The sequence below is a fragment of the Pyxicephalus adspersus genome, chromosome 3 (assembly GCF_032062135.1).
Source record: "Pyxicephalus adspersus chromosome 3, UCB_Pads_2.0, whole genome shotgun sequence".
Lineage (NCBI taxonomy): Eukaryota > Metazoa > Chordata > Amphibia > Anura > Pyxicephalidae > Pyxicephalus > Pyxicephalus adspersus.
In genome coordinates, this window is record NC_092860.1 from 124,128,265 (window position 1) to 124,151,954 (window position 23,690).

At 38.0% G+C, this 23,690-nt stretch overlaps 1 protein-coding gene across 1 annotated transcript in view; it reads right to left on the reverse strand.

The window, feature by feature from the left end:
• Nucleotides 1-266: 266 nt before the first annotated feature.
• Nucleotides 267-23,690, reverse strand: part of SLAIN2 (SLAIN motif family member 2) — a 36,560-nt gene continuing 13,136 nt past the window's right edge. The window contains 7 exon segments of the mRNA XM_072406253.1: nucleotides 267-7,738; nucleotides 8,418-8,700; nucleotides 13,059-13,196; nucleotides 14,712-15,071; nucleotides 16,339-16,503; nucleotides 19,964-20,131; nucleotides 21,354-21,502. Coding sequence (XP_072262354.1) covers nucleotides 7,675-7,738; nucleotides 8,418-8,700; nucleotides 13,059-13,196; nucleotides 14,712-15,071; nucleotides 16,339-16,503; nucleotides 19,964-20,131; nucleotides 21,354-21,502 — 1,327 coding nt within the window. The 3' untranslated portion in view covers nucleotides 267-7,674.

The window sequence follows — 23,690 nt, forward strand, 5'->3', positions numbered from 1 at the left end:
TCCTGTATGTATGCCGCTTCCCCACCTCTATATAGATTAGTATCAATGTAAATGTTGTGTGAGAGTTCCCCCACCTCCTAGATTGTAAGCTCTTCAGGGCAGGGTTCTCTTCTGTTCTCCTGTGTCAGTCATTTGCAACCCCTATTTAATTTACAGTGCTGTGTAATATCTTGGTGCTATATAAATCCTGTTAAATACTAATAATAATATTAATATAAAGATCATTATGAATTCACATTACTGACATGGAATAAAACTCAGGATACTTTTTTTGTTAAGAATAAATCTGTATTTTTACAATTTGTACAATTTAATGTCACACATACAAAAAATGTTTTAAATACCTTTGGAAGCAGTAAAATTACACAATCTGCTTGCTTACATACAAATGACATTTAAGATGCATTGGCACAAAAATAATCCACATTCAAAAAATCCTTTTTTAATACACAAAAACATAAATAAATCATAGGCACTATTTATCATATCCACACTTCTCTCAACAACATCTTGAAGTATAGAAGGTCTTCCCAGTTCCTGATACAGTAAAAAAAAGAACAGGTAGGTCTTCTTTTAAAGGTTTATGAAAAGAGGTACCAAATTTTAGTCCGTCAAATTAAAGCACGTCAGCACACACTGAATGATAAAAAAAAAGCACTTTTAATAAAGGGGCAGCAATACCCAAGTAGTGTGTTAAGGTGATATGCTACCAGTAGAAATAGGTTGCAAGTACAACTATGCCTGGAATTAAACTTACCTGGTTATATGCATCTCCAACACTACCGACAAATAAACCCTTACCCCACACTTGCTACACCGCTCTTAGCCTAAATGATAGTTTTCTCTTCTCATTCTTCAATAAGAAAATAAATCCTGCATTAGAACTAAAGATAAAAAGTAATGTGGTTAGGAATATATTTTGGGGTGTGGCAACGGTTGACAACTTGGCAGCCTTGATTCCTGGAGTCACAAGTCAAAGGCTACACCTTTGCTAGGATCCCTTACAAAGTGGATTCACCATTTTGTAGTAGGGTCAGTATGCCAGAGGATGTAGTCTATGAATTTATATGAAATACATGAACATTGCTGTGCTGTTCCAGGTTTCTTCTAGGCTATGAAATATTTCATTACTGTACAACAGTGCTGCCTCCACTGTACATTGAGGATAAGTACATTTTATTATGTATTCTCTTTTATAAACCTGTTTTTTTATCCTTCTTGATGTAAAAACATGCTCAATCTTTACTGTATGACTTGCATAGAAAACAGAATATGTTTATCACTTCGTAGTGGTCAGCTTATGTAAAGCAAAAAAAATGGCTGCTTAGTTAAAATATAGTAGCCACAATTTTTGTATTTTTCAGTCTGATGACAAACTATTCAAAACATGATTGGTTTCATGGATTTCAGCATGTTCCTGCTCATTAGATTTTTATTTTACAAATCCTATTGTTAAACCAAGGTTGCTCATCACATTTCAAAACCTCATTTCTTGGATTGCAAAGTAGCTGCTCATTCTTGTGAATAGCACTCCGGAATGGCACATAAGTGGCAAGAGGGATAGAAATACCTTATACAAGTGAGAAAAGGTTAAACAAAAGTTGTATTTATGATATACTGTGCCACTGAGGGTTTATTCAGAACTCCATTGTGTAGTATACACAAATGTAACCCCACATTACTCCTTTGCCTGGTAAGACACAGCACATTACATTATGGTGCCATTTATTTTCAGTGGTCCTCCTACATAGTTAAGGGAAGTGCACTCAGAGCCCAGCACAATGCACATGGAGTGTGCTGCAAAAACATATCAACACAAGATACATGCTCAATAATTTGTGCAATAAAGTGTACTGATATCCCATTTAAAATAAATTTGCTTTAGCAAATGAAAATACATTGTTTATGTAAATGGGCCCATAAAGGAAACGTCCTAATTAAAATATGTGGACTGTATTTGCTGACCTCCTCCTAAAGAGGTTTAGTTTTTTGCTTTTACACTCAGTCATGGATCTGGAAGTATGCAGATCATAAAAAATGAAGCCCTTTTCTACATACTTGCTCAGGGTTAGTAACTCAAAGAACAGAGTCAGTGTAGCAGCCAAGAAACCTGCATTTTCAGAATCATCGGTAGCAAGGTAGGTGGGTAGGTAGGTAGGTGGGTAACAGGTAGGTGTTTCTCTTTTACCCCTATCCAGCATTTTAAATTATGGCAAGCTTTTGTGAATAACAGATTTTTTCTGCAGTACTTCCAGCAACAATAACAGATGTAAGTTCTGTAACAATCACATAGTTTGTGTTCTGCAGGACGAATTTTTTCTATCAAATTGAATCACCTACATACAAATGTTCTGAATCTAAAAGATTGAAATGTTCAGACTGGCAGTGAGGTCATGGTGCAGTTATAACTTCCTCATGCCAGTGAACTGCTGCTTTGGGGGGAGACACTGAAGCTTCTACCCAACGCAGGCCCATTGAGAATGAATGGGGGTTGAAGTGAGCAGTTCAGCACCTCTCACAACTAAATCTTTAAGAACCAGTGCTGTGGTGTAAGTAATTGGGCAGCTAGGAAAGGTGCCAGTCACCAGTTTGGATTGCTTTATCCTGCTACAGGTCTAAACCCAACCTTAGGCTTACTTCACACGAATGGTCTCTTGGCATTCCTGGGCAGCTTTATGCCAACTGCTAAGGAGCCACAACACCTATGCTTGTTGCAAGTGGTTTCGATGGGTGAAAAACCACCCCAACCTTCTGCTAAAGGATAGCTCTTGGAATGTCGCGGCTTGAAGGATCCACATTGTGGTAGTGGTTACCTGCAAATGAGGTTTTCATCCCATTAAATCACATCCCTTAAACCAATGGTCTAAAATTTATTATGTGATCATTTTTTTAGCCGCAAATATTCTGTTTGTTTCAGCCAGGGAGGCTGTAAGATTGCTATACCCAATTTGATTCTTATAAATCTTCTTTAACCCCCCTAGCGGTAATCCCAAGTGTGATTCAGGGTGGATTTAACCTGCAAACAGCGGTAATCCCAAGTCACATTCGGGGTAGCTTTACCTACAAAAGCCCCCCCCCACCCCGCAGGTCCAGGGGACACGTCCTGCTCCTCTGATCTCCAGCCGCGCAATGCAGAGACATTCTCCGGGGTTTTCCCAGTGATGTCAGTGCATGTGTCGCTGCAGATAGGCGGATCGGCGGGAAATTCAAAACATTTTGTATTGGACTCAATACAAAATAGCTGTTTTAAATCCAATACAAAGAAGATTTTATAGAATATATATATATATATATATATATATATATATATATATATGTATGTATGTATATATACACGCACACACATACACATTATATATGCTACTGTAAACTAACATTACATGTAACTAACATTTTTTCAGAACTTTTTTTTAAATAGATTTTTATTTTAAGTTTATAAAGTTTATTATTAAATATTTGACATATTATGCTCTCTGAGTTATGCCTAAGAATTAAAGCCTATAATGTAAAATACATTTCCATGCAAAAAAACTAACGCTTTTTTGGATGTAAATTTGGACGAAATTAGAACGCTAGGGGGGTTAAATAAATATTTCTAAGAACCAAACGTGTTAAAATTTGTAAAATGATCTCTGCCACAATTGCCATTGATTTTAGGCTTAGATGTTTTTGCCCATATTACTGGATTTAGAAACATTGAGAGTGATCAGTAAGTTTATAGTAGTCATGTGTAAAGCTGTGATTGTCTATTGTAAACATATAAAGCAACATTCTGTACTATACGTAAATGGGGACAGAAATGTCTCCCTGGTAGAACTAGTGCTGCATTCTCTACACATTTACACTAACCTAAATTCTGACCAAAAACAATAAGCAAACCAAATCTGCCATTTTAGTTGTGGGAGGATACCAGCATTGGTTACCCCATGGCTTCCTAACGGTCTGAGGAAGTACAGAGGCTGACGTTGCTGACTTCTATGTCAGAATATACTAGCTGCCTTACCAACCTATTGGCTTTATTAATTTCTAAGGCAATATCCAGAAACACATATGCTGATTAGGATCTCAAATGTCTCTCTAGCTTTCTAATTAACATGCTTGTGCCAGGTCATTGTATCAGAATGTACACAAGTCAGACAACTAGCATTTTTAGAAGGTGCCCTGCAATAGCAAACTCTTCTTCTTTCAGGATGTATTGAATAAGTGTACAGTCCTGCAACCTGGACACCCTGGAATACTCTGTATTGCTAGAAAACAAAAAACTGAAAAATGCAGCATGGAGAGTAACTGAAAAGCCAGAGTGATTTCAGTTTTGGGCTGATATGAGTGCCATCAACGTACATAGACTAACTCTAATGTAGCAGTGTAAACAAGTCTAAAGCAAAAAGGAACACACTTGCAGATCCTCCACTGTCATATCTGAATAAAACACAGGATTGTACTCGGCACCATATGCTAAACACTATTACATTTTTAGACTTAAAGAAAACCCAAGGTCTCACCTCACTGTGAACTGGAGAAACAATCTATCGCCATCATATTCTGGACAGTATTTCTCAAAGTCATCCCCGAAAATGTTAAGCTGGGTGTAAGACGCCGTAGGTGGGTGGCGGTCTCTGTATTGTGACCCAACTTTTTAAGTTACCTCCCCAAAACACTCAGGTGGTTACTGTTAAAGTGCCAGGGGCTGCGACTGGCTAGAAGGGGCTGAGAAGAACACTGGGTTTCCAAGCTGGCAAAAGTGGGCCACCAAAAAAACCTTTTACATAAATCCTTTTATCTGAAAGGGGGTCAACAGACCATGTTCTAGGAACTCGGAGATTAGAAGCATTTCTACCACCAAACAGGATAAATTAAAAGGTTCTAAATTTTCTTTGAACCTTTTACTAGCAATGGACATAATGGTGCATACTGCATGATTTATCATTTAACTTTGTTTATTCCTATGCTTACTTAAAGCAATGGCCTATGATACAAGAGTATACATTTTTCAGTACATGTATACATTTTCATATGAAAATACTAGGAAGTCTAGTCTATGAATCAATGATCAACAGATCTAATTTAAAAGACTTTTCACCAAAGAGATATTTGGGTGAAAGGTGCAGAAGGCGGACTTCCAGGAAGACACAATAGACATATGTATACTAATGTCTCCATAAATATTTGTCAGGATGTGGGGATATTACTGCTTTTAAGAAAAGCTCCTTTGGAGAACCTTAAAGTACAACATCAGCTAAATTTTTATGAGCCTTTTTATGGGGGCTTAAGCTGTACAAAGGGAGATGTACATAAAACAGCAAGAAACATATTATCCAAGTGCAGGTATTGCATTGGACCCAGATAAAAGTCAGGCCATCGTCCAACTACTGACACTTTTATATACAAGACTCACCCATTCTTAGCTCTATACAGAGATCCACTGCTTTAAAGTTCCTTCAGCAATTCTTTTTTCTGCCTTGTTATACACGGTCAGCTGCATTTCTTACAAATGACATGCCTAGATTGCGCAAATAATTGTGAACTTGTCTAAACAATGATGCTTTCAAAGTGAGAAAACTTTTATACATTGTCTGTCCAATACTTTCCAACCAAAATGACGGTATGTTTTTCTGACAGAGGTCTTCTTTATAGAAGCTTTTTTACATAGCAATTTAACGTTTTGCAACATTGGGAGGGGTGGGGTGATATGGTAAGGGTTCCACCCTATGTAAAGAACAAATGTGCACAAAAACATAATACATAATACAAAACATAATAAAAAATTACAATGATTGTATGTTGTGTTGTAGTTTTTCCACAACAGACTGTAAACTGGTCAGTAATGACAAAAATGCTGGCGTATATCATGATAAATACGGGATATGTAAGGCAAGGTACAAGATTGCAATACTGAAAGGCGCCCATGAGGAAAAATGGTATTTACATCTTTAATACATATGTAATGTAAAATGCTAAAAAATAAACAAAAGATAATAGTTTACAATGAAAAATGCAGGAGCTTGTCAAAATTGTAACCTTATCAGCAAAGGAAAAGATTGTGAAGTTACAGTGCACAGAGAGGTTTACTCCACATGGTGCCTGTAAGTGAAAGGTCTAAAGGGTTATTAATGCAAAACTACCAGATGTATAGCAACAAGGTCTATCAACCAAAAACTATTTAAAAAAAAATCAGAACCTACTGAAAAGTAAACTGTATTCATCATACAGTAAATGTGAAACTAGTGCATAGTTCTCTGTCTGGTCTCTTATTTCATAAATCAAAGTGTAAAATCTCTACAGAATCCTGGAGCTGCATCTATCTTCCCATATACTATACATTGAGTTCATGAATGTCCTATAACTGGTTCTGCGAGATGTTGAGAAGCGCATTTCACTGAGGTTTACATAGGTGTATTTGTCAAGAGGAGCATTAAACCGTCTCATGTGGCAACTCAAATGTACAAAATTGTCTTTTACCAAATTTATAGTAACATGCTAAAAAAAAAAGAAAAAAACTCCAAACAGCTAAACACAACTGAACTAATTTTACCAGTTAGTCTTCTGATCCACCCACCTCTGCTATACCACACAGTACAGCAGGGATGACCATTTACATTGGCTCAGCTCTGCAGATTGTCATATCCCGTTTCCAGGCTGCTGATTGTAAAAGACATCATTATTACAATATTTAATTACTGTCCAGTCAGCTGGCAGGTAACACAGAAACCTGTAAAACCAAATCAGAACAGTGGCACAAATTTGTGAATCACAAGACTAGGTAAATTACTTCAGCAGGTAAAACACTTCAAGCACATATAAAAAAAAAGAAAAAAAAACTATGCATACAAATATTTTACTGGAGTATTGCTGTACCACAATCATTTTTTTCCATATACCTTATCACAGTTATGCATATGAATAAGATAAAGGTCAAAGGATAACTGGATGCATAACTAAGCACCTTGTAACTTTTTGGATGAAAGGCAACAGAGAAAAAATGTCTGAGATGCCTTTGTCGGAGATAAAAATGTGCCAATTATTAGACACATGAGCCCGTGTGTCTTATAGCAGAACACATGACAATCCTTTCAGCGCCAGAAGATTCAGTGAGAATCTGATGGCTGCGAAAGCCTAAACGGCTATTACAAAAAATAAAAAGCTACAACACAATTAGCCTCTGTATAAAACTGGAAAAATCAGTCTTCAGAAAACAGACCACCAAATGATATACCCTTGTAGACCATTGCAGTATTAGTGCTAAAATGCATACTTATTTTATAAGATATTATATAGATTTTAGATATATGTATAAAAAGAAAAAGTTTTTGGAGGAGTTCTTTGGCATTAACCAGATATTCTGCAAAAAGAAGAGCTGTTACCTAAATTATGCATTTTGCAGTTAGTTTACCAAAAATTCAGGTGATAAATTATAAAGGGTTTAGATTATAGGCGGCAAAAAATAAATTATGAGTAACACCAGGAAAGGGTAATCGATAACTAAAACATTTGATGGTCAGTGTCAATAAAGTGCTCCATTTTGTAACCTCTCCCGATTGTGCTAGATACGGACAGAGGACCCTGGGATCAAACCACAAAACCCTAAATAGCCCTATCAGGATGGGCTGCTCTGTGGTCACAGTGTGGATTAAGTGGAGTCCATTGAGCAGTTACGCTTTAAGATTTTGGTGGGGATCAGTAGCAGCCTTCCTTCCAGCTGTCATCTTTCATGCCATAAGCCTTGGGAGCTGGCAATGATCTACAAAAAACACAATGAAGGTTAGGTTAGCAAAGAGATAAGGGTACAACAGGACTGAAGTGCCCAATTGGTATTGTGTAAGCAACCTATATATAGGCTCCATGCCCTGGCACATGTTTCGGAAGTACAGTGGCATGTAGGCCCTGGCATGGTATTACCTTTTAAATAAACTTAGCAAGGTATGTATATTATTTTTGCCTGTATTAACTATAAACTAGACATATAATAGTATCAATGTAATGTTGGCTCTAAATAACTCCTGTTTAATAATAATAAAATGTTAATAAGGTATGTTCCTCCTTAAAAAGGTGATTTCTATGTGCAATTTTTAAAGGACAATTTTGATAGCTCCATGTATTTTACATACTCAGAAGATTTATTGGATGGTTGTGTGTGGCTGTTCCTTCACAGAATGCAAAACTGTGCGGTCAGCTTACTGACAATATACTGCCTGTGTGGCTGAGATCTTCCTTCAGTAACAAGATGCAAAGTAACTAAACTAAGAAACTGAAGCCACTTTGTGATAGAATCATATCACCATCATCTTTCATTAGAAAATACACAAAATTTACAATGAGTATAACACACACACACAATTAAGTGTAAAGGGAAGCAACCTATAACAACTAAGCCTAATGATTATGATGATGATGAAGACAAAAAAAAGCCATATAGCTACCTGCGGACAGGCTGTGCAATTTTGCTACGAGGCACTGGTATACTTCCTCCTGAAGGTGTGCTAGGTCTGGGCAGTCCACTCCTCATTGGCGTGCTGGCTCGTCCAACGGGACTTGCAGAGCCAGACTGTTGGCTAGGAGGTGGCCCTGCTGGAGGGATGTTTTGTGTAACAGAAGTTGTTTCTTGTGCAAGTTGAGAACCATGATTAGATAAAGCCTTCATAGGTTGCCGTAACGCCAACGGAGATGGTGCTGCAGGAGCCCGGAACTTGCATGGGGAAGGTACTGTCCAGAGAGAAAAAAAAAAGTCAGAAGAGTATTTATGGCAAGACAAATTCTGCGAAATGGCAATCTCCAAACGTTTTGCTTTAGTAAAGTTTTATAAAATATTTTTTACAAAACAGATACCAACAATAAAACAATAATATGAAAGGCATAGGTATTTTAGAAACTGTAGGGGTGAGCAATCAAAATGTGAAAGTTCCTGGGAATGTCCATACCAATTCAGGTAAAATGCACCCAGTATAGCATAGCAACTCTACAACCATCTTACAAGTACCAGTGTTCTCCCCGGCCCCTTTTAGCTGGGCGCACAACCTGTCCTGATGCCACCTCCCCATTTCACCTCCAGCCATTAAGGGGACCATAAAACCAGCTTAAATCTCTCATAAAGAGTGTTACAGACAGTGATACAAACTTTAAAGAATTATCTATTCTTCCAAAGCCTTTCCACAACTAAAACAATAAAACAAAATACTACCTTTTGGGTTGCATTTTAGCTTTGACATTGCGACATTTGTTTTAGACAACAGGTATAAGACAACACTAAAGTTAACATTGATAAAGGTCACAGGTGCAACTATTCATGACTTTGAATGTAACCATTTCTGGGAAGGGCACACATTCATGATGTATTTTTATAAGCTCATTGTCATTGATGTTATTATTTGTAAAACATTATACAATACATGGAAACAGCTTGCCAAAATTTGATCCAATAATATTAAAGGGTTATCAAGAGACTGTAGTCTGTTGGATGTTGGAGCCGCTGAAACTATATGTTTTAAAGAAAGCATTTAATCATCGCAGCCCATGGTTAGTCCTCATTAAAGTTTTTGTTTAATTGCTGAAATTCAACTTTACACTTTTAATAGCAAAACTTCTGCTTAAGGCTGGGTACACACGTGTAATAAAATAAAAGGAGTATTGACCAATTAATGCACTTGAATAAGGAAAAAGAAATTGGGATTTAAGACTTAAGGCAGGCACGTTGAATAAACTAAACTAAAACTTTGTTTTAAAGATTTGGAGGAGGCATGTGTAAACTACACTTAAACCTCCCTGTGCATTGAAAAGCTCAGGTTCTGGAAACACTGGCCTTTCTCACATAGGAAGAAGTCTTGTTGATTCTGTTAGGATACTACACATCAATGGTCCTAGACTGTTATCTTACCGGGCCTGTGCCAATGAGCTTTTCTGTCGAAGGAATAAAGCAGGTCAAATGCAGGTTAGAAGCAGGTAAACATACCTGTCCACTTCTGAATAATGACAGATTCTAAAGCAATAAAGTTATAATAAATGGATGATGTAAAAGCAAGTCGACAAGGTCCTGGTAGTATTTACTTCCAAGAGTCTGCACATCCCAGCCAGATATACCTTAACAGAGTGTGTTTGTTTTAACTTAGCCACACTGATCAGCAATGTTGTGTCTGAACATTACCTCCTTTAGGGCCTGAAACAACCTGTTTTGCTTTCTGGGTTGTACGTGGCATATTTATCTGCCTTTTTGAAGCTGTTGGAACACAAGGAAATATTACATTTCTTTAGAAAATAATGATATTGTGGAATATGGAGTTATTTTGGTGACAAAGTGTGAATGCATAACAAAATGTTATGATTCATTGTGGGATGAGAAAGCCTGTGCAGCCTAGAATAAAAATGGGTGTGATTAGAAGCGTAGTGGCAAGAGCTCAGGGTTAAAGCAGCTGTTAAAGTTTGCCATTATCAAGTAGTATTGGATAACAGTTCTAACTTTCAATATCAAATGTCAATGACCATCTTCATCTAGGGCCTGCAAAAAAAAAAAAAAACAAATAGGAACCTGCAAAGGCATAGAGGAAAAAGCAAGGAAGGTGGGCATGGGACGGTGAAAGTGAAAAGTTCCTGGAGCTCGGCCAATGGCATAGTGAGCAAGCACATACTACAGCCAAATCTATGGAGACAAACTTGTGCTTCACAACCTCTTCAATAGATTGCCGATTGTCTGTTTCTAGTAACCTCCCAAACTAATTTTCTAATATTTGAAGATAGAAGCCTCCCTTCCCCTTCTCTTGAAAATTGAAACCTGCCGTTGGCTTTGCCAAACCTAACCTAAAAGGGATGCTTCTTCCTCCTAACATCCTGTACTTAGAGTTTTACCATACCATCTACCATAGACCTGGACCTTAGGTCACCACACTTCACACTTTTCCAACATTGACCAGGTGACTGGTCTTCCACCTACTGAAGGGTGCAGATAATGAGGACCAAAAGCTCTGCAAACACATCAATGGAAGTGTAAATCAGAGCTCATAGGAGCATTTTTAATTGACTAAAAAATAACAGGACTGTTTGCTTTATTATAAAGTGGAAGCATGCTACAAAACAGAAACAAAATACTAGAAAAGATTTCTAACTAAGTGCTGTTGTAAAAAAAAACAAAAAAAAAAAAAACATTCTGGTCATTTAGAGGGAAGATTGCATTCCTGTGCACAAATATCAGGGAAAAACAAGGAGAGGAGCTGACTAAATTACTATGCATAACTATCAGAGAGAAGAACAAAAAGTAAAAGCCTGCAATACTGTACATACACATCAAAGAGAAGCAGACTGCATTATTGTACACAAGTGTTAGAGAATAGCACACAGGACACAAGACCACATTACTGTGCACAATTATCAGGGAAAAGCACATAGGGAGGAATATTAGTACAGTAATACCCCGGAAATTGGCAGAGGTTACGTTCCTAGACACCACTGCAAATTTTGAAAATGCGCAAATTTTGGACATCACCTTGTGGCAGCCCGCGTCTTCCCTGAGATGCTGCACTCTCATTACCATATATTCAGTAATGATCTGTTTTTTTTTTTTTACCAACTTAAAAAATTCTTTTTTTTTTTTTAATGCTTTTATGGATCAGCTGATTTGGATACAGTTTAGTCTCGAATTTTAAGTGTTAGGTTCCAAGGAATAATTACGCAAATTTGTGAAGCCGCAGATTCAGAAGCGCGAATAACGGGGTATTACTGTATACACAAGCATTACTGAGACACAGACTGAATTACTGTATACAGGTGTCACCAAAAAGAGCACAGAGGACAACACTGCATTACTCTGCATGTGAGGCACATACCAACTGCCAAAGACACATGCACACCAAACAAGAATACACTTTAATCTACTATTACATGCATTTTCACATGCAAAATTAAAGCTAATTTTTAGGAAATACCATAAACATGAAATGTAAAAGAATCTTTATTTTATACCTGGGAAAAGACAGATCATAAAAATAGAAATTGTGCATCTACAAAATTAGTTCAAATAACATGACATCGGCCAAGTATATCCATAAAAAGGATAAAATTGTATGTTAGATTTATCACTGGATTCAAATATATAGGTTGGTGAAGTTGCACACAACTCTTTACGATTCCTGTTTAAGCTGGGTGGTTTTGTCCCCTATAGAGACTCTTTACTGATCCTTTACCACGATTGATGTTCTTACTGATCAGTATTTAGAATTATACAGGTACAGGTCCAAGCTCAAATTACTCATCTATGGATCTATCAAAGACTGAATTGCCTGGGTTCATCACAAATTTAAAATAAAAATATGTCTGGCCTCATTTCATGGGACAAAATGAACCCGCTGTCAGGTATGGACTGCTATCTGGGTCTCTAATAAAATTAACAGCCCTCATTTAGTCTGCTGGTGGCAACAGATTCACTATACAGAAATTAGAGAAAATCTGATTGATGGAAATAGACAGATCAATAAAACGATTATTTATAATACAGTAATGCACAAAAGAACCCAGGACAGCTTTTTATTGTCCATGTCTGTGCATTGTCCATGTAAATCGTATCTAAGAAACCATTGTCACTAGGACAGTAAGTGAGGGAAAAATCTCTAAGAAAATAGTAATAAAACCAGAAAGAAGTTATAAGTCTGTCCCCAATATAGAAAGTTAAAGGCAATGATTGGTTAGGCATATTAATGATGCTTTTAAACGTTATGATGAATTCGCACTGAACATCAGGGTACATAAAGTACATCAACAACTGTTCTACAGCTTACAGCTACTTTATATACCCAAAAAATATATATTTCAGCAGCCATATATTCATATTTAATCACTACTTCTACACACACCTCCTATGCCAGTTCACCTGATCTCTATGATGGAGAAAGCTTATCTAGGTATCCTCAGTCTATGCTCTATCCTTTGTCAAAATAAATGATTCCACTACAAACCAAATTAGGGAAAAACTAGCACTAATCCTCAATCTCCTTTAATAAGCACAGGTTAAATATTTTAACAGCTGTTGTGATATGGTATTCATAATATATAAATGAGCAGTGTGACACACTTTCACTTACTGGAAGTGCTCAGTGCTCGGGTGGATCCTCCATTTGGAACCTGCAAATTTGACTCACAACTTCTGCTGTTTTTTACAGCCTCCATGCTCTGAATGCCTGTCGCACTGGAGAGATTTGGAAGACTCCGTCTAAGTTTCTCTGAGTAGACAAAATGACAATACATAAGTAAAGTGCCTAACAGTATACAATAGTTAAGCCGCGTACACACTTACGATTATAGTCGTTGGAAAGGATCTTTCATGATCCTTTTCAACGACTATGCACTGCGCAAAGCATGAACAAGCGCTACACTTACAGCACCGTTCTGCTCTATGCAGAGGGGAGGGGGAGAGAGACTGAGAGGCACCCTGGTGTGCGCTCTCCCCTTTCCCTTACATTATGATCGTTTGTCGTTCATCGTCCATGGATCCACCAGGACGGTCGTTCAGATGATGAACGACTCGCGCTGTACACACTCCAGATTCTCGCCCGATATCAGCCCTGAGCCGATTATCGAGCGAGAACAATTGGAAGTGCGTATCTAGCTTTAGAGCTGTAGGTCCCAAAGGATATCTGCTTGTAGAAGATACTGCATGGGGATAATAGACATTCACTCATTGTTTATTTTTTTAAAAATTGAAAATATCCATACAAAGACAAAAAACAAACATTCAAAGAGTGGTGAAGCTGGAGGTATCAAAAAGTTATACAGAGCATTGTCAAAATATCATAATAGACAACCCAAGAAAGTCTCAGAGATAATCAATGAGACACATACAGAAAACAAAAAGAAAAGAGGGGGAGTGAGGAATATCAGGGAAAAGAGCACAGAAGTGAAGGAGTTAGCAAAAGGTCGTCCATGTGAGACAGACTGTAGGATTAGGGGGCTTACTCCAAACAGTACACGGATTATCGAAGAGGTTCTCATTTCTGAGCTCAGGGTATGCTCTATACTAAACAGACTCAAACAGAAGCAGGTGATACAGAATTTTTCTACAGTTCCATGGAAAGTGGAGGCGAGATCCTCCATTAGCATAATCTCATTTACTTTCCTAGACCAAAGGCTAATATAGTACGTTGGTCCAAGCTCCTTCACAGCAAAGGCATACAGGACCTGGCTGCATTCCCCATCTGAGAGACTATAGAATTCACTTTAGGACTTCAATGGTCTATCATTGTGATGGAAGGCCTGGAATACTTAAGAGAAATTATAACCATTTAGCATTTTGCAAAAAACCTAGCATGGCTTAGAGCTTCACCGAACCATCTGAATGGATGGTGTGGGCACAGACCATTTCCCCGGTAGAGGACATCCTCTGAGGCATTAACTTCAAATTGAACATGGAAAGGTTCTCTACATGACCCTCTATAATGCCGATTGGCAAAAATCTTTCCCCTCAGAGGAAGCTCTGATAACCTGTTTGATCAGTGGCGATAAGCCCAGCAATCTTTTAGTACACTGCAGCCCAATCTCTGGAAATCAGCTAAAAGCAATGGTGGAAGTCTTGGGGATAATTGCAGCAGCTATTAAAAAGTTGATCCCCACACATTAGACGAGGGCACCCTGAAAGTAGAAATACTCTGAAGTTGGTTCCCATAACATTGAAATCCTACAATAATGGTTAACCAACAAAAAACGGATAAAAGTAAATGTGTTATTAAACAGCCATTTACCTTCACTTTTGACCACGTTTGTCTGTATGTCTGTGGGGTGCCCCTGAAGTGAAAGTCGGGGCTGCTGTAGGCGGCTAAGCATGGGTTGGGGGGACACTCCTCTGTAATCCATGCTGCGTGCAGGAGACCTGGAACGCGGAGAGTTTCTGGGAGATTGTCTTGGAGACGGGCGAGGAGAATGACGTGGTGAGGGTGAAAATCTGCTCACAGGTAAATGAGCTGAATGGTGAGTTGCTTCTTCTTCATCTTCTAAGCTGTGAGCATCAAGTTCCTGATCACTATAAGTGCCTCTTCTCATGGAGTGACAAGAGGAACCAGAGCTGCGGCGGGAAGCAGAAGCTGCATACTCCTGTCGAAGACCTTCATGTAAAAGAGAAAGGATTAAGCTGTGTCTTACTCTTCTCAGGAGAACCCTTTCACAAATAATGGCTTAAACATGATATTTCCCAAAAAATACAAATACATTAATTACCAGTTCTGCACTCTCTGCAGCATGTCTAAAGAAAGTATCCGGAGTCTGCCCATTTGCTACATTCTTTATCCACACAGCTCATGCTTTCTCCTGGCACTATACATTTTTTCGCCGAAGAATTCTATGACCCACCCGCGACACTTTAATTGGTAACCGTGTTTATCTGGAATTGTCAGTCATGGAGGAATAAAAATTATTGTGACATCCCAGTTGAAACTATTACACAAAAGAACCTATGCCTATGGGCTCTGGCTGTTGTGCAGAATGTCTTTGTGTCACACTGAAGCCTAGGCAGCCCTTTTCTCTTCAAGTTGGGGTGGGGAGGGCGTTGTAAGGCACCCATTGTTTTAAAAATAGTAAATATGTTAAATGACTAACCATGTTCCTGGCACAGCTCTTTGCATCCTAGGTGTTAACAAATACAACTGCAGGCTCCTGTATGGCAGTCCAAACCAGCACCAAAGTAGATTGTTGGGAAAGTTTTAGCAACAGAGGCAATAGGTCAAACCTGAAAGCAGTGGGCAGGACTAGGTGCTGATTGATAAGTGACAGCTGAAATATTGAATTAGACAAATGGGATGCAAGAGTGGGATCTCTGCCCTAGGTTCACGGGCAAAACAGCATTGCTGCCAAACCATCACACAAAACTACATTGCATGATCTTTACTAGAAAACTTAACGGGCATTTGTGTGACTCCAAAAGGAAACTAAGTGCAAATATACTTATCTTTTAAGTAGTGTATGTATACAGCCTATACACAGCCCAAAGAGAAGATAATTTTATTTTGCTAGTGTGTTTGTGTTTAGTAACACTTAGTGTTTTCAACACATACGTTCTGTCGTGGGAGGTCATAGGGTTACTTTGCGCATCACCCCTTTTATGTAACTGTCAGTTGCCAGAATGTTGGTAGGCATTGAAGGCTCTAGTATTTGATGAAAGGCAGGTGATGGCACTACTGAATGCTTGGAAATGTGTAAGGTGAGGGTAGGTGTTCTTTGTGTTGTATGAACAAGAGATCTCAATTCAGTGATGTAATATGGAGATGGCAGTCTTGTACCTTAAAACAACAGCATTGTTTCTTCCAGATATTTAGTATCCCAAGTGCTACATTATTACTTGCAGGATATTTTTCCAATGAGATGTTCCATACTCACTTTCTTCTTGCATCCGGGCCAGTATCTGCACATCTGTGACATCATTTAGCTTGTAATTTGAACCTACCGAGTCTTCGTCCATCTCGGATGTACTGAGCTCACTGTCTACGGAGGACTGTGGGCTGACAGCAGGGGGGTTTCTGTCAGATGAGTTTTTATAATAGCCTAGTGAATAAAATACAGAAAGGATTATAAATAAGTTTTATAACAAAAAAATAAAAATAAAAAAAAAAAACCAGTCTAAAATAATACAAGGAACTTTTCTAAACTGGATGGATCTCCATCACTGGGTCTCCAGGAAGGAGAAGACTTCAGGGTACCAGGAAATGTCTAACATTTGCAAAAGTGCTGGAAAGTTTGTATCCTTATAACAGATTTACAAAAGGATGAAGAAACTTTGTTTTGGACTTGAGTACCAATGTGAAATGAGTAAATTTGTATAAATGTATGTGAACAAATTGGAAAGGCAACTACTGTGCAGAAAACATCTTTTTGATTCAGATCTATTTTTAAGCACATGCTTATTTTCCGAATCAAATGATTTGCTATGCCATGCCAAGCCAAAACTACATGTTTATATGTTTTGGAAATAATGTCTCTTAGGAAACCAGAGTTAGGTCTCTCGGTAACAAATATATAAGATCACCAGCACAAACCTTGCCTTAGTGCCTAATTGGTGGATTATATTTGAACAATTGTATCGTTTCAGCATTTACAGAATTGTGCACAATACGATCAGAATAATCGTGAATAATCATTGATAGTTTGTTTTCAACTACAAATATTGCACGTGTGTATCTAGCCTTAGTTCTGATATCATTAAGACAATGCAGTCAAGAGGTAGTCAAGAGGCGGAAAAAGTTATTTAAACTTGTATACAAACCCTAAAACAAAAACGTGATATATTGCAGCTTACCAGTCTCTCCGTGGCTGCATTAGTTAAGGAGCAAATAAACTTCTTGTCCCTTCATGGCTACACTCTTCCTCATTGTATCTATGAAGCATTAGTGTTGTACATGCTGTACTTCACACATACCTGCCTGTAACCATTACATGGGTAATGTATATAACTATTAGTTTGTGATTTGACATTTGCTGTCTTGTTAGCTCACTGAAAGTGATAAGGAAACTGCATTTCTGGCATGATGAAGAGATTTTCTGTACTATATAATTAATGCAGCCAACACATTCAAGGGCCAGTAAAAGGCAATATTACATTTTGGGTTTTGATATATTGATGCCGCTACATTTTTATGAACCTGGACCTCCAGTAAGGAGAAAACTATTTCCTTCAATACGTGATCTAATAAGGATATACTTGTTATTAAAAGGACAAGAAACATAGCTGTAAATTGGTACACTGATGAGTAAGCGAAGAACAAGGATTTGCATTAACTGCTGCTCAGGAAACTTTTCAGCCCCCCCCCAAAAAAAAAAAAAAACATTTTTCATTGCTCCATACAACAAAACACAGATATAGGTGCATCAGATACATTTAATAACGATTGGAAGTTTAACTTCTTGAAAGACCAATATACAAGAACAACTAAATACAATAAACTTGGAATGAACAAGTTACAGGCAGAAAAATAAAACAAACTTAGCATTGTATTAATCACATAAAACAATTACATGTGTAACTGAAGCAGGGCGAGCACCTGAATTTTAGCCTTCTCCTGTAATTTCTATATATGAGAACTGGGAGATGAATCAACCTCTTACACATAGCAAATAGCAGAACATCATTTACTAACACTGTGCATCACATGCATTTAGGAGGTATTCTTCTATTCCTGTATACAAAATCCTTTTGGTTCATTATTTTTAGCTTACACGTGTTGCAGCAATTCAACTACACCGAGGTCAGTACCCTGACCGGCTATTCTAAAGTACAGAATGTATTATGCTTGACTTACTCACTTGACTTGACCTGCCCATATATTAGTAGTTGTGGGTCACACTTTATAATTTTACTTTCTTTAGGTTTTACATCACTGGCCCTGGAATTTAGTTCAAGAGTTCCTAGTAAAATTTTGGATTGACCTCTCCCTCATTCGCTGTGAACCCCAAAAGCTCTCAAGCAAAAAGGTTGCCCCATACAACTGTTCTATACATGATGCTGGCACAGTGTTTTGTTTGCTTGATAACTTTTTATTATTATTTATTTTTTATTAATAACAAACAGTATTTATATAGTACTGACATATAACGCAGCGCTGTACATTAAATAGGGGTTGCAAATGATAGACAGATACAGACAGTGACACAGAGGGAGAGGGAGAGGACCCTGCCCCGAAGAGCTTACAATCTAGGAGGCGGGAAGGTATCCCACAATAGGAGGGGAGATATAGAATGGTGCGCGAATAGTGGTTTTAAAAGACAGAAGACGACAGGTAGAAAAGTTTTAAAAGATGGGTTTTGAGTGCTCTTTTAAATGAGCAGAAAGTATGAGCAAGCTGAAAAAGATGGGGAAGACCATTCCAGAGAGTGGGGGCACCTCTGGAAAAGTCCTGGAGTTGTGTGTGTGATAAGGTTATGAGTGAGGAAGTCATTAGTAGGGCATTAGAGGAGTGGAGAGAGCGGCAGGGGGAGTATTTTTATCAGGTCAGAAAGGTAAGCGGGACAAGAACTGTGGAGAGATTTGAAGACAAAGCACAGGAACTTGAATTTAATTCTAAGGTGAAATGGAAGCCAATGAAGAGAACTACAAAGAGAGGCAGCGGAGAAGGAGCGGTGGGGAAGGATGGATGAGTATGCCTGCAACATTCATGATAGATTGTAGAGAAGAGATTTTAGTTTAGTGAATTTCATCCCTTTAATCCCTTTTAAGGCAGAACTAAACCCTGTTTATAGTCCCCTGTCCCTGTTTTTTTTTTTGTGTGTGTGCTGCCATTTTCTTCCTACTTCTTTTCCTTGTTACGATTCTTGGCCATCTTGATTGGCTGGGCCAGGATAACATAACTTGCCTGCATGGAAGTTCATTCGGTCCTGGCAGAGGAATCCAGGATGTGCAGCTCAGCAATTTGACAAATGAAAAGAGTTATCAGGCAGGTAAGAATGCTTATTGCAATAAAGCCCTGCCTGTTCGCAAATTTTTAAATTGGAACTTTAGTTCTGCTTTAAAGTTTATGCACTAGGACAAGCTATATTTTATTGGAATCCAGGTACTAGAAACAGAACAAAAACAGTCTTGTCTGGACCCCCTGAGTTTATTCTTGACCAATATAAACTATGTTTAACAATCTTTTAGCAAAATAAATTTTGTATGCGCATGGCAGAAGGCAATCTTTATTAAAAAAATACAGAGAAAAAAAAAACACTTTAGAAACTATTCATGAGTATTCATTTAAGGACAACATTTGTCTCATGGATGCAATCCTAATAATAATAAAAGGGTTCTATGAGTTCAAGTCAACAGCAGAAAAGAAAGCCTGAAGTCATCTGTGAAAGGCTCCCACATTGTCTTACCAAACAAAACAGTTTAAAATGACTGGTAACAAAACATTCAAATTTATAATAAACCCTCTTCAAGCAGGCATAATGCAGGGACCATAGAATGCATATTAGGTGAAAAAAAGAAAAAAGAAAAAAAAGAAACCCCTTTCAATTATTGATATTTACTTACCCGTGTTACTAGGCAGAACCAGCTGCCGCACTACCGGAGGTCTCACTAAAGTGGAGGATGGAGAGCTGAGGCCACTGTTGTATGGGCTTCCACTGGGATTGGGACTATAGGAGCTAGGATAGCTGGATTGACTATATGGAATGTTTTACATACTCTGCCTTTTGGTGGCTGTAAAACAAAGAAAAGTTTACATTAACAAGGTCAAATGTGCACTAACGTTAACCTACGTATATTGCATTTTCAATGTAGCACAAGAACTTTTGTAAAACTAAATTTATCTCCAAGTGTCTGAAGGTAAAGCTGTTTAAATCTATAATTGTAACCTATTGGCATCTGAAGTTGGGATAGAAGAGAACAGATATTTTTTTTTTTATAAAGTAGGTAAGATTTTACTTTATTACTTATAATTTTCTGCTCAGCATTTTGAGTTAGCAGGGCAACAGATGAGAAAAAAATCCCCCACTGGCACGTCTCTCTGCAAAGAAAATTTAGTTCACTTTGAAATGACTTTTTATTTCTTGCTGCATCTTTAGGACAGGAAATTATGATATCTCTACTTGGCAGGATGCAGACAGCATAACATTATCTTCATAAAATAATTTTGGTGGACATTTAAACATCAAGTAAACCCAACACCTTATGTGCCATGAATTAGAAATAAAGAATAAAGTCCTTTCTCCTGAAATCTAACATGTAAATCAAATACTGCATTCTATGAAAATAAATATGTTGACATGATGGATGTATAATATTTTTTGGGCTAAATCTGTCTCCTAAAGACTTTGAATTGGACAATTGTTCTATTAAATACATCTAGAGAAAAGGACCAGAGGTTATATTTTGTAGGATATCAACAAGATGTGATTTAACTTTGTATGTCTTCAAAATTAGCCCAATGCATCCCATCCTAGGAGAACAACATGACCATGTAACATGCCAAGACAATGATTTCATTGTAAATTGTCGTAGGACAGTTCCGTCCTTTAAAATGTGACCAATAAATCTAAAATAGTTGATAGTCTAAAAAAAAAACTTTGATGTTTAATTAGGGTGGCCATGCATATTGGATGGATGATGTACGGAAAGGTTACAGTCTGTGTTGTGTGTGAAGAATTTTCTTCATCTCGTAGCCAGCTATCACTCAGCCTGATGAAGATTTCTCCTAACATTTGTTTAAGAAGAAAAAGTAACAAAGTATGTTCTAATAAAAAGACCCCCTCACTTTTAGTCTCAGAGACCACACAGGAAGTGGGTCTAATCTTTCTCCAAAATTATTTTGGTTGGGGTTTGACTTTTAATAATAAAATGTTCTCCTCAGCTGCTTATTTCTAGGCGACAAAGCCTATGCATTATAGTTATTTTAAAAAAATGTGAAATTTAGAGCGCTCACCTGACATTGTTTGCTCCAGCCTGTGAAGAAGAGATTTTTTCGCACACTCCACATCAGGTGAGGGACTGTCAAAAACCTGCCGACACCAAACCAGGGGACTCATTGCTTTCTGTGATGAGGATATTTTTTTCTTTGGTGAAGTATACAACCTGAAAATAAAAATACTATTAAGAAAGTAGCATAGACTAAATCACAAATAAAAGAGAAAAAAAAAAGTTTTCTACGAATGGCAATGTCTGCTTACAGCATCTGATCCCTGCACCCCTGAAACCAGCACGATAAGGAATGGACAGTTGCGCCCCTGTAATATAGGCATCTTACGGTTTACCTTTACTCTGATGGCCAAAATAAAAATGGAGGGGCCAGAGAGAGCAAAGAAGAATCCGATCGGAACAAACGGTGGTTCCAAGTGTGCAGGAAGCAATAGATTAGACATATGAACAAGTGCCTGCTATTTATAGTAAATTTAAAGGTATTTACACTACAAGCAAATGTTAAAAAGTTCAGACATAGCAAGAAACCCCTTTCTTCACTCAGCTCTACACAAAAATGACACAATTAGAATCTTACAAAACCCAAAATAAAGAGACTCTGAGGATGTTCCTCTATTTCAGCCATTTTTTTCTCTCATTTGTTGATTCCTGCATAGTTCTGGATGTCAGCACCTCTCAGGTTATGTACACACATTAAACTTCTGTTGTTGGAAAGCATCTTTCACAAACCTTTCCAACGACAAAAGACTGAAAGATGCATGAACGAGCGCTCTATGGAGAGAGAAAGAGGGAGAACAAGTGAGCGGCACCCTGCTGAATCTCCCCTTCACTTGTATTGCAGTCGTTAATGGATTTGCTAGAACGGATCTATGAGCGATGTCAGACGAGCGCTGTACACAAATCAGATTTGCATCCGATACATGCCCTGAAGCGATAATCAGATGAGAATCATCTGACGTGTATACGTAGCCTTAGTAAAGCTAGCTGTATGACTCCAATGTTTTTAGTTGTCCATAAAGGTAAAATAGGTTGGCATTCAAAAATCTGCTTCCTTCAGATTTCTGTTTTTATGGCGCTGTACTCCAGAACTAGCTGTTGGGTCTTGCTTGCACTGCTTTCCTGCTCATTCCTTCTCATTTGTTTGCTGCTGTATAGCTCCATTATGGATTCAGCATCCATTTAAAGGACTGTACAGATTTTAACAGTTTTTATCTGTTAAATAAATACAGCATATATAACCGTAAAAAATCCAGACTTTTTAAAAATCCGGAAGTCCTTGGGTCTGGAGGTTGCTGGCTTTTTGAATGCCAACCTGTAATCCAGCACCCACTGTAGGGGGGCATTCTATCCATTGGCTTTTTTCCCCTATTGATCCCCCTAAAATGTGTTTTTTTAGGGGTTTCCTTACACCTGAAAATGATTTGAAGTTGAGAAAATCTGCTCTATTCTCTAATGTAGGTGGTGCCACATAGGGGAATACAGCAAAAGATAAAGGACACTGTAAAAGGTCTTTGGAGATCATGGTTGCCAGTCTGTATCTGTGATGAGAAAAGTTTGGGGTCCTATGGTGAATAAAAAAATGTATTAATCTCCCCAAAAAAACAAATTAGACCTTAATATTTCAAATAAAGTTATGGTAAACAAATCTGATCACCACCACTAACGATCACAAGTGTTCCAGATATGCCCCTCTCTGTATTGAGTAATGCTGTAGGAGGTCCTGGGCCATCAATCACTGTGCAGAGTGCACATATCGGAGAACTCACATGGGATCTCATAGCTATGTCACCATCCAGAAATGTAAACAAGACTCTCATGGGAGCACATGCATCTGACATTGGCTGCTATGACTCTAACAGGGTAGGGAAGGGTATCTTGTAGGCTGATGTCAGAAGCAGTTCAATGACCCTTTACTTAAACTTTAGGAGCAAAGCAAAATGTAAGCATTTATATGTTCACTGCATGAAGAGAGGAGCTAATCTGTGTACAACAGGGTCTGAGTGGTGGCATTGGGTATGGTGGCATTACCACTGGGGAGTGTTTCTGAATAGAAAAACGTAGTTTTAAAAATTAGACCAGGGATCACTTTTTTATGTCCTCTCTCCTCTGTTTGAATGGCCGTCTGGAAGCCTGATGCACTTTTTAAACAAAATGTTTTCCACACACATGGAGAAAGCCTCCATGTCACCCACTTTAATATCACTGGAATCAACTGGTTTCATAGGACAACCCTGAAGACAGAGTGTGTATGTTACTGCCTAGCTAAGGCTTAGTCTATATGGACTGTTTCCCCAGCGTTTAACCTGAGGCTTTTAAAGCCTTGTTTGAAATCTAAACCCGGATG